The 12,727-nt window shown below is 42.5% G+C and overlaps 1 protein-coding gene across 1 annotated transcript in view; it reads right to left on the minus strand.

Annotated features, from left to right (window-relative positions):
* The window catches only part of dachd (dachshund d), a 93,361-nt gene that overhangs the window by 9,483 nt on the left and 71,151 nt on the right, over positions 1-12,727 (minus strand). Inside the window, exons 7-8 of the mRNA XM_083997301.1 lie at positions 734-879; positions 532-648 (exon numbers count right to left, since the gene is read on the minus strand). Of these exons, the coding sequence (XP_083853427.1) occupies positions 532-648; positions 734-879 (263 nt within the window). The remainder of the gene's footprint in view (positions 1-531; positions 649-733; positions 880-12,727) is intronic.

Consider the following 12,727-nt stretch of genomic DNA (forward strand, 5'->3'; position numbering starts at 1 on the left):
AAGTTTATACAACTGAAACTAGTGGCCCAAGCTTGATAGGATTATTAAGGTAAGATTGCTAACTATTACCAGAGCTTTCAACCAATTGTCACAGTCTATTTGCAGTGGATGGAGGTTGAACAGCGGTTGAACACTCTGGGAAAAGCTAAGTGGTCCTTGAGTGAACATATCTTCTAAAAGTACCTTCGTAATGAACTTGCATGGTCTATTTTGGGAATGTTTGATCACCCAAGTGATTATCCAATTAATTACATTACATTTACACAATTATATGTAAATGTCTTACTGTTAAATAGCACATTTACATGAGGTTGAAACTACAGTGTAAAGACAAGCCAGGTGCCCCCATCCACAACTCCTGCCTGCACCGATGCATCAAAAGGCAGGCACAAACTTTTATTTACAAAAATAAACAGCCGTTTTTGTTCCTATTCTCTTTGTTTGTACATCATTTTGATAATCCAATTGGGTGTGTTATTGGGATTTTTACATTTTTATAAGAAACAAATATAATTTTGATAACCTCACAACCTCAGAACAGATTAAGCTCTGTGGACCGCCTGAGATCACTGGCACCCCTCTACAGCGGGGCCCGAACCCCAGGTTGCGAACCAACGGTCCATAGGGTGATGAAGTTACTGCTCCTCTCTGTGTGATTTGAGAAAAGTTGTGTCAAAATGTGTTCACTTTGGCTCACTGGATTCAGGACAAGTCTCAGGACTGTGGACAATACCTGTATGTTGGTGAGGAGAGTCTCTATTGACGACAAGCCGTCTGGGAAGAGAAATGGTGAGGGGAAGCCAGGGGGTAGAGCCTGTCCGGCCAGCGACAACCTCTCGTAGCTGTCTCTTGCTGTCGGGGTGCACATTAGGTTGTCGTCTGCAAAAAAACAAACAAACCAAGAGGTAGCATTGACAATTGAATATGCATTCATAAAAACTACTATTTGTGCAACGGGGAAAGAGACTAAGTAGCAAAATATGAGAGCAGGTGTTGGCCTTCCTGACACATATTATTGACCCCTACTGGAATTGACAGAGCAACAAACAACTGGGTGTGTATTGATCTCCAGCAGCCAATCCCAGCTCTCCCCTCTTCCTCTTAGAAATATAGTAGACCAGCTCTTTGGAGATTCCTTTGTATTGCCTTTTCTCTAGGCCTAAGTGTGGGGTTAAACAATATCAACCAGGACATAAATCCAGCTTCCCCCATTTAAGAGATGTCATGTGGGCTCCGAAAATCAGAAGCAGGCCTGCAGTTCGACCCCAGAGGCTCGGGCTTCCTTTGTGTACGCACGCACGGGTGCCTGTCAAACCTAAGATGACATCATACTCCATTCATCACCGGCAGAGGGGTAGGGCCCTGCCATCTGCTGTCCAGCCTCTTCACCAGGCCTCGGAGGAGGAAAGAAGAGCAGGAGAGGGAGGGAGAGAAAGCAGGAGGCAGACCGGCAGACACAGATACAGCCTGGTCAAACTAAAACAGTATGTCCGACACTGCCGTTTGTTGCCCCATCACATCTGACACATGTTTTTGTCCGGTGAGCTTTAATCGCGCCAACAATTTGTAAGTGCTACCATCTTGCAGGGAGACAGTTTATTAAACACATCCAGTCTAAAAAGGTCGCCACAGGAAGGCTGCACCATCAGCTGTTTAATTGTTAATTTAATGAAAAGGGGGAAAAGTTTTATTTGTAATGTGGAACCCTGGCTGTGTTGTGCACAGCACCTCTCTGCTCTCATCCAGTATTCATATCTGTTTATGTGGCAGGCTGAATCTTGTACAAACAGCGAGTGGAGCTGAACAGCCCTGCCTCTCCCTCCCATCAATATTCACCAACGCCAGCCAAGTGCTGGGAACAGCTGGTCTTACATTAATTAGTTTAAAGTATTTATTTCACCCATCCTCAGAGCAGATTGAGCAAAAACATTGGAGATTATTTCAAGCATCTGCAAATGCCCTGGAAACATCTCTGCGCCAAAAGTCGAGTGTTAGGATTCACAGTTTAGGTTTGTAATTTGGAGAACGTGTTTTTTTTTTCTCTCTCTCTCTCTGAGCGGGAAGATGGTGAAATATGCACCGCTGGTCCGTGGAGAGAGTAAACAACCTTTCTCCTTTTTCAGATGGAGTTCACTCCTGTTGATTAATTAGAATGGATGGTTGCCTAATGGATTAAAATTTGTTTATAATTTGACTTCATAAAAATAATGAATTGCCTACTTTTAAGAAGCCACTCCTGTGGTAATTTGTTTTGTTTGGTGCAGTCCTGTCTGCATTTTGAGGTGGGCGTCTGGGTGGAGATATAAAACGCACTCTCCTTATACAGTGGCATAACATGAAAGTCCCATTTTATCTCAATAAAATAACTAATCAAAGATCAAAAGCATTACAGTTGGCTCCAGCTCAGTTTGATATAGATGTATTGCATGCATTATATGCATGCATCACCCACCTCCAATAAAATCACCATAACAACTAGAGACGTTAGTAGACCTCGGGGAAAGGTCTGCTGTTGTAGCTTTGTAATTGATTTGTACTGTAGGCACTTTGTCCCTTATTTAGTGTTGGCATTAATCATAAATCATTGCTTTAACAAACTGCGGCTTCCCACTCAGCAGGCCTTCCCTCCAACACAATGTTGGATCACACAGAATATTTGATGGCTTTGTTGCAGGGGAAACAACCTGTCATGCTCTGGGAAAAGCAAACAGCGTGTTTTGTTCGACAGACTCCAACTACCGTACAACACCTCTTGTCAGATAACATTTCCACCAGGAGGTATGCATAAGTAGCGGCATTTTCAAAAAAAAAAAAAAAAAAAAAAAGGAAAGGGAAAAGAGAAAAAAACGAACGAAACGGAAGCTAATAAGTGACTAATTCAATCAATATAATCAAAACTGGCTTAATGAAACTCAAATGTAAATCCAAGCAAGCATAATCAAGATCTGTAGTTTCTGTGCTTCTAATGTTATCACCCCGCCAAACTCCCCCTCCCCTTCCTCCCCCTCTTTTTCCCGGTGCCTGGCTGCAAATGCTGGCATGTGTTTGCATGTTTATTTCTCACCATCGCTCCAGAATCATTGACTTCAACTTAATTACAGCGACAGGCGTTGGAGTGATGGGGGCCGGTGGAATGAAGTACTCTGTTTCCAGGTGATATTTCTCCACTAGCAAGGCTGCCAACAGCAGCTGTGACAGCCTCTTGTGCTTACCGTACGGTAAAGGTACAGTTAAGGCCCCGGCTATGAAATACTGTGTGGAAAAACACTCGCAGGTCACCCCTGTCACAAATAACATTTCATGCACAACTGTTTCGGCGGATAATAGGAGCCACAAATAAAAATGGGACGCTGTAAATACAATGCATTCTGAATGAAATGCCATAATTTAAAACAACGCCCCCCTCCTCTCTCCGTCCTCCTCCTCCACCTTGCTCTCAATAGCTGCAGAGGGAGTCCTTGACAGTGTGCTAGCAATGATGAATCACCTATCCAGTTAATTTTCTCACTCCTCATGTGTTGTGCTGCTAAAACAGGGGCCCAGGAATTGACTTGACAAACTATGAATGTAAAAAATATCACTTGGAGGGATCTGGGCTTATCTCCAATTTACATGTTATTAGATTTGTGTTGCAAGCGGCACTTGGACCTAGCAAAGCTGAGGCAAAAAAAAAGATGGGGCACATGATAACCGGAGATAAAACATGTCTAAAACCCACTTGAAAGCCTTTGAAATATTTGATGGAAAGTTGCAGGGAGTGGGGAGAAGCAGAGAGGAAACTGGCCTGATTTAAAATGTGACAGACACACATTGCAATCTGTGGTAAATCTAGAAGAAACCTTGGGAAATTTAGCTGCAATCTCTGGATAAATAGCTGTAATTGACCTTGGGAGTTGAAAATGTGCCATATGTTTCTGGTTCCTGTGTTTGAAACTGGGTCCCTCAGGACATTTCAGCAGAGTCCTCACATGAAGGCAGCATGCGAGCAGGAGCAGACGAAGATACAGAAAGACACACAAAAAAGAGAGGGGGAGAGAGAGAAAGAAAGAGAAGGAGGATGAGAAGGATGCCAGGTTTGAGAGATAGATGGTTGAGGACAGAAGATGGATGGACAGATAGGTGAGGCAGAGTTGGAGGAAGAGGAGGCTGGAATAGAATGGGTGTGTAGAGAATGAAAGACTGACAGAGAGGAAAAGAGATAGGAGAGAGAGAGGGGGGGGGGGGGGGGGGAGAGAGAGAGAGGCAGTGCAGAGGTACATTTGGCCGGCCAGTCAGTGTGATATATTGACAGGTGAAGCCTTTGTCCTTGCAAACTGGTGTTCCTCCCAGCAGGAGAACTGAATGCTAAACCTGGAGGTTGTCAGCACAGCCAACACAAAGCAAGGCACTGCTTTTCACTGCACAATTACATTTGATTTGACCTGCCAGGGCTGCGGAGAAACCAGCCTCCTTCAAATGGAGTACTTATGACCTCTCGGACAGCCATTAGCAGCCAACACAGCATTATTCCACCTGCACTTAAAGCGCTGGATTTGGAAAATCTTGTCAAGGGAAATATCTGTCTTCTGGTACAAATGCAGCGATGCAGAGCTGGGCAAAAAAAAAAGTAGTTGCATGCAATTTGAGCACTTTAAAAAAACATGAGCCCGGCTTATCTTGCAAATGATGTCTGCACTCTGAGGGGTCTTTCGGGCAAAATAAATTCAGCTTTAACTGCCTGATAGTTTTAAACAGGTACTACAGTGAACAGGTACTGTAGGCTATAATGTTGTTTTTTTAAAATGTGATCCCAGCACAGTTTTGAAAGCATTTTCACATGTTAACAAAGAGATGAGAGAGATGACAGATGGAGAAATTGTACATGTTGGTATGTAATTTAAAAACTGACTTTGCAGGCATTGCGCACAGTTTCCTTTAAGGGAAAAAGCTGCAGGACACACTGTGAGAATGTGTGTGATGATCCATACAAGACAAATTCCTTAAGAGTGACTATCACTTGCATATGTTGCACATATGTGTGTGTGTAATGTACTGTATACACTGCGAAGCAAGGGAAAACACCCGCACGCACGCATGCAGACATATGCAAACAAAAAAAGAAAAGAAAAAGAAAAGAAACCCTTCAAACGCAAACACACCCATTACACACATGCATGGCACACACACTAATGTGCCCTCATCACATTTAAGCTAATTTCCTTTTCATCACGGAGAGAGGAAAATGAGTGTTTGCCCCATCCCTGCTGGGGGACAAAGTCAAGAGCCCCGGTTGGTTTGGGCTAGATTAACAGGTAACATTTGGCTCCCACTCTCTTATCACAGCATGAAAATCAAACCGCGTGTTTTCCTCTATCGCTCTCTCTTTCTCCCCTCCCTAATGTTCCCTTCACTTAGAGATGAAATCGCTTGCTGCACAAACCCATTTGGAGAGAGGAGAGAAGGTGAGCGGGATAATCAGGCTGGCCACTGGGCCGTGTTTCCTAAATGCTCTCCAAAACATTACTGTGCACAGGCATAAAATTAGCGCCGGGACCTTAAAATGTTGACATTTAGCATGACTTTTTGGAGAGTGACACCCTCATATTTTCTTGTAGGATATCATTAAATTTCAACTGCCCTATGGCTGTGCCTTTCCATTAATAACCAATTCAGTGTGTCACTTCCCTCTCTCTCTCTCACCCTCTCTCTCTCTTGCCACCTTTTTAAAGTAATGAGTCCATTGCTTTGCCTTAATAAATTGAATCGTATTCTCAAGGCCATATGAAGATAGAGCCACAGATGGACAGGCTGCATGGAGGAAATAACCATAAATCCTTTACTGTCAGAGAGGCGGTCTGAGGTGACAAAAGAAGACAATTGCGATGCTCAATTGGGATCACACTGAGATTACAAAAGACACAGTGAAAGGTTGATTCTCTCTGTTAAAACTGTCTTTTCCTGGCAGGGATAAAGAATTCTTTTTATTGCTTTCATTGCTGAGGAAATGCCTGCTAATGATTAAATGTAAGAAGTTAATCATGCATGAAGATTAAAATCCTGACAAGATGATTGTCCATAATATTCTGCAATGGACATTATGTATAACACTTGCAACAGCAGAGGAAATTATGAACTACAAATTGTGCTTTTGGAGCATAGATTACAATGTTATGGGTGCAAACAGTTAAAATAGATTTCATCATTTGTTGAGCTGTTAGCTGGGGAAAATGGAGAAAGAACAGACAGAGAGAGAGGGAGAGAGAGAGAGAAAGAGAAATGGAAACAGAGAGAGCAAGAGGCAGGGGAGTAGAATCCGTGTTGACTTCCATTCAGGAGGAAGATATCTTGTCTTTTTATGCGGCCCATGTCATATTTATTGCATAAAGGTCAGAGTGTTCATTTGTTCAAAGTCAGCGTTTTCCCTCTCTCCTCTCCTCCATGTAATAAATGCAGGGGCTATGTCATTATCGGACCTCTGAGGATTACAGGCTTGGCTGACTGTGATGACTGCATAAAAGCACACAGGACTTTTGTTTCTGCCAGCGCACACCTTCAAATGAGCTCTTAAAGCGAACAGTGGTGGAGACAAAATGGCATTTTGTAGAGAGACGATCACAGTGAGAGTGGTCGAAAACTAGAGCACAGCCAGGTTTCTTTTTAGAGGTGACAGATCACAGGGCTAAATCCATGACCGTAGTTTTTTTTAGATAAACCAGGAGGTTAAAGCTCAGGTTAGAGGGTTAAATAGTAAATAAATAAAAAAAACAAGAAACTTGTGGCTCTCTAGAGGAAACGACAGCCAGGCAGACATGAATGGGTTTCTGTAATTCACCTATTGACTATGAGCCTGAACTGTCAAGAAGATAACACTTGGAGAAGGACATTACAGCCAGGCACTTTGAAGGTGTTTAGTTTGTCTTTGCATATTGACTTCCGTTGACCAGGTCCATCTATTGACAGAAGAATCCCAGAGATTAAATTGGTCTCAAGTATTGATTGAGTATTTTGCCTGAATCATTCCCATTTCAGAAGGGGATCATTTGTACTGTATACCCCACTAATCTCTCTGACCCACTAATCATCAAGCCATTTATTTCTCACTCTTTGTTTAGTTCTCCTTTGTTTAGCATTTATTAATTCATTAGAGAAACTTCTCATGCAGCTTAACTTAGACAGTGACTGGGGAGTCCTGTTTCTACCCGATAGCAATGTGCATTCCAGTAAAATATGCCACCGAATATGCACCCAACATCACAATACACACGCCAATTACATATTGATAATTAAGCATTCAAACAAACAAACAGAGAGGAAATCCCCCCGTAATCACCAGGTTTTAATGGAACAAGTATTAGCTTGGTGTGGTTGGCCAGATAGCCTGCTGTTAGATCAGAGCGTCGCTGGGTTTGAGAGAGAAGGGGTTGGGGGGGGGGGGGCGGGAGGGGGTGGAGGTGGGGGTACGGGGAGACACATTGGTGTCATTGCCTGGCATTGCAATCCTACAGGGAGAGGCTCCGCTGTTCTGTTACTGCTGAACGAGCGTCGACGATGGCTGGCGCTAATCCAGGCTGGATATACTGAGCTGCTTTTAAACGAAGATGAAAGAACAAAAGAGGAAATGGGAAATGTAAACTTTAAAAGGCCTGGCTTAGGAGCACTTGCTCCATGGCTGCCTGGTGTAGAAGCTCAAAAAATGGATGCAAATCCATTAGCAGTCCTGGTTTCACAGTTATAAAAATACTTAAGGGGTTTTAATAGGAGCGACGTGTAAAACGTGTGGAAATCTGTTTTGATAACATTATTCATAACACTGGCTTTGCGCTGTGTGAATTAATAACACTTCATTTACAGACGGAAGAAAGCTGGCATGGTATTTCCAGTTAAAGAGATTAATTTTTAAACACCTAATTGACAAGCTGGGGTTAGGCAGGATAAGCAACAGACTATAAGGCTGCAGCTGCAAAGTCAAGGTGACTGGAATACTCAGAGAAAGGCTTTCAAAAAGCAGAATAGAGAGCAGAGAGGGAGGGAGTGAAGAGAATTAGTCCTCAAGCACTTTTCCCTCCGCCCCCTATTCTTCCTCTCTTTATTAGGAATGATTTACTTTCTCAGTGAAAGGATATAAAAGCTCAAGTATAGCAGCGTAATTATCGCAGAGTGAAAATTTAAAGGTTTGACTCACAATGTCCTCAAGTCAGCGAGCAGACTGCCAGACGATAAGAGTGACTGTGTTCAACACTCGGCATCCAATTGGTTGTGTTTTATGGGCTTTGCCAAGGAAGAGCACACAAACAACACTCGGCTCTGCAAGTCTGTAAACATGATGGACTGTGGCAAACTACCAGGGCTGGTGTTTACCTTGGCAGAGTCTGGCCCTGGCATGTCGGTAGCATCACTTAATTACTGTTTACATGTAAATATTAAATTATACAAACAACCGCACAGAATGTCTCCAAAAGTACAGAAATACGCACTCAGGGTCAACCTTATCTGTCTGCAACAGTTGCCACTGCGAAGATACGAATTGTTTTGAATCGCAAATTTTCTGCATTGTACATAATCTTCATAATTGTTTAATGCTGTTGTCCAAGGGCATTCGGGTAAATATGCTCCCGTAATCTGCATAATAGCAGATGCTCAGATATGTAAAGCACACCTTGTGTTCTCAGGGAGAGAAAACAAGAAAGAGGGGAAAAAAAAGAAGGTTATTGTTCAAAACAGTTTTATCAGGAGTAAGGACTGTGATCATTAATGTCTCCAGTCAAGACCAATAGATGATTGCTTTGATTACAGACCTGTTTCCTGACAGTCCAGAGCAGCATATATAGTCGAGCACTGGTGCCTACTGTGCATCTCTGGTATGGCTGAGTAAAGCACTTGTTCATTTGCAGTGAAGGGTAACATGAAACAGGCCTCAGCCTTCTGATGGACAGGGAGATTTCACCTTCGCCAGTGAATGATAATGCATTATTAAATTTGCCTCTCTGCTCACTAGATACACTTAGCTGACCACAGCATATTTATCTCCCCATCCGAGGCTCACGTCTTGGCAGGAGAAAGCATTCTGTCACTTTTGAGGCATTTCAAAGATTAAAAAGAACCTCTCTCTTTTCAACGTCCCTAAAAGCATCCCCCCTTTTCAGTGAAATGTGATTAGCAGGAGATGGTGTCACGCAATGGAACATTCATGAGGGGGAGAACAAATATCCAAATGAACTCCCATGTCCTCGAGGAATAGCCCCTCTCTGCACCATCAGCAATCTCGCTCACATGGGCTGGGGGAAATTTGATTGATCCTCTATTGAATTATTTTTTTGCACTCTTTCATTTCAACAGGACGCACTGACAAGTTGTTTGATCATAAAGCATTATTGTCTGCCAAGTCACATTTCAGGGTTGTGATGGCTAATGATCTTGCCTCCTGACTTAGGGAAAGTCAGGTAGTCAGCATGTGTTTGAAGCTCGCAACGCCAAGGACATCGAGAGAGGACTGAACAAAACACTATGCATTAAAGTCAGAAAGATGAAGAGAAGGAGCTTACACGGAACATATCGAACTTTTAATGATACTGTACGCAGATACCATCAATGTCAGTGAAATATTTACGGCGCAAAAAGAAAAGAAAAAAAAAAGAGCACAGAACTGACGCAGGAAACTTTTACCTGACCCAAAGTCCCTCAACTTCCTTTTTATCATTGCAAATGCTTATGCACAGAAGGAACAGAACAAAGACAACAAAGGCTAAAAATCACTTTTTTGTCTTTTTCATCTTTTTTTCAAACTGTATCCCCCCCTCTCTCTCCTCTCTACATGAGCCCAACAGTGTCCACAGGCCCTCGCCCCAAAGCAGCTGCATGGTAATCGACTATGACACCGGTATACCTGCTCAGCCTCCTCATTCGGTTTGCAAACTGGTACTGCAGACGATGCACAGTGCACCACCAGCCCCCCAAGCCGTCAGCCCCATCAGCTGGACATCTGAGCAGCATCCTGACAAAGAAAAGGCGTGGCAAGGCGGCGGCTTTTGTCCATTGTGGTCACACCGGTGCTCTGCGCATCTGCGATTGCTCGCTTGATAGCAGGTATGAAAGGAAGCACCTCTAGGTGACATAATACACCGCAAGCTTCCATTTGTGCTTGGGAGGACATTATGAGTGCATCTCCTGTTGTGTCAACAAGGATATATAACGTTTACCAGGGAAGTGCCAATATCGTATTACCAGTGATTCACCCCGCTTTTAAAATATGGTTTACAGAATCAGTTTACATTCTGTACTGTAGCTGCCCCTGACTGCACTGACAGGCATTTTAAGCTCAGTGCAAAAGAGATGTGGCATGTTTAACTGCAGTGGGAAGGCTGAGGTAAAGTGGTGAAAATTTGTTGTTGGCAAAACGTTTGCAAACTGCCACATGGTATTTAAAGAAACTCTTACACACTTCAACATACATGCATATGGCTTGCGTTTCAAACACCTTTTCCCCACGGAAATAAAATGATGTCAAAGTGTTTGATGTCCAAAGTGAGTTTACAGCCAAAGGCTTCCGTACCTTTCAAATTTCCCCTTGTTTGTCAGCTACCTGCTGTTTCACGAGACAGAGGCTTGTCGGAAGCTATCGCCACAGACTTTCTGTTTGAAGCAATTCAATTAGTCACATGTGAGATAACACTTAGCTTTCTACCAGCCTTTTTTCCCCTCACACATCATCTAATCTTTCCTTTTTTCACAGGCAAAATTTGGACAAAAAATAATCAAGTTCAAACAACACCCCCCCGCCCCAAAAAAACCCCCACACCAAAATAAAAAATAAAAAAAAGACTACCATCTGGTTACTCTGCACTGGGTGACACAACTTTGGAAACGGTCGTTTTTAGATGACAACAAACAGCCTTTTGTCCTTCATCACCAGAGATGACATGAAAAAGATGAGACATGTTCATAGGATATGAGTGATGTGACATTATAGTGGCTGTCTCTGAGGTGTCTGGCTATTTAAATAGCCTCCATATGAGCCGGGGCACTGCATCCTTTCTCTGCGCCTACTATGTGCTCTCTTCTAAGAGTGCATTGCAAGAGATTAATTTAATGCTCTGCCAGGATCATAAAGATCAAACAAGTGGAGAGATATCATTAAACCATTGGAATGTTATCTCATTTATCTAAACAAACTGATGCGATGAACAAGCCTAATTAAAAAGCTCACCATAAACAAAGCTTCGGATGGTGAGGCCCCCTCCACCCCTCCACCCCCTCCCCCTTTTAACAATGGAACACATTTATTTTATTAATCTAATGCATCATGTATCATATCATTACAGTTCAATATATCTATCATTAATTTTATTCCCTTCACTTAAAGCTTTTATTGGAATTACTTTGGTTATTAGTTGGTTCTAATGTATTGGTTACCTCTGAATCTGGCTGCTACAATCTCTCTTATCTCGCTGCATAAACCTGTGCATGTTATTCAAATTGCCTCATTTATTATGATAGCTTCCTCATGTAAATTGTGCTGACTGCTCGCCCTTGCACAGTCCTCATTAGACTAATGAAAACCTTCAAACGAAAAAACTAAACAACCTGCCAAATAAAGGTCTGGGGTTATTATGAAAATTACAACTGTGGGAGCCGGGAGAAGCTCTCTTCATTAATTCATGCTCAGCAAATTGGTAACTAATTTAGTTGCACTCCTCTGCATTAATGGGTTATTTTATAAAAATGTTTTCCACAGCCTGAGACCTCTGGTGCACACACTGGAGAGCTCGGAATCCTAATCAAGTCCAGTGACATATTAGGAATTGACAATCTCAGAAGATAATACAGTGTGTGTTTGCGAGTTAGATGTGTTGTGGGTCATCTATCCAGAATTGGTGTGGATTGGCTGGTCATTTGCTTTCTCCTCTAATCCTGCGAAGAAATTACAGTCCATTTGTGTTGATTATCCGAGTATGGAGGAGGCACTTCAGTGAAGATGTAAGATCTCTGCTACTGAGGAAACATTCAGTTGATTTACTATGTGGATACTAGGCTGAGCCTTCTTCTTCCTCTCTGTTTGTGCTGCTGTTTGTTTGGCTAAATCTTTTTTTTTTCTCCCCCTTCACACAAATGCGCTTACACACACACACACACACACACACACACACACACACACACACACACACACACACACACACACACACACACACACACACACACACACACAAATACTCACACATGTGCATAGACAGTTAGACAGTTTGTGACCCACAAATTCAGCTCATGATCCTGCTAATTATTATTATTCACTGCTTCACACCCTGTGAGTGAAGGTCTAACACTGATCTTCACGTCAGCCTTGCCAACAGGGAACATACAGCCCAATGATTTCCATAGTGGGTTTAATATCATTATCAGCCTCACCCCACCCTGCATCACCCAGTACAGCACATCCCAGCTCTGCTAAAACCAACAGAGAATACTAAAATCTATTATTTGCTTCATTTTGTATTTAATCCGCCACGCTTAGCAGATTTCTATCTGATTCTTTCATTCTCATTTTCCCTTTTCTCTTTTTTTCAAATGACTGGCAAAACTATAATTAAATAAGCCCGGCAATTAATAATAATAAAAAAAAACATTTGCTTTGGACAATGTGACTGAGGTTAACATTTTGTTAACATCTCTTCCCTCCAGAACAGAATAGTGGGGATAGATACATGCTCATTATAAAATATAACAATACAAGCATTAATTAGGTATAAATGTATAT

This window comes from Trachurus trachurus (assembly GCF_905171665.1).
Source record: "Trachurus trachurus genome assembly, chromosome: 21".
In the NCBI taxonomy this organism is placed as follows: domain Eukaryota; kingdom Metazoa; phylum Chordata; class Actinopteri; order Carangiformes; family Carangidae; genus Trachurus; species Trachurus trachurus.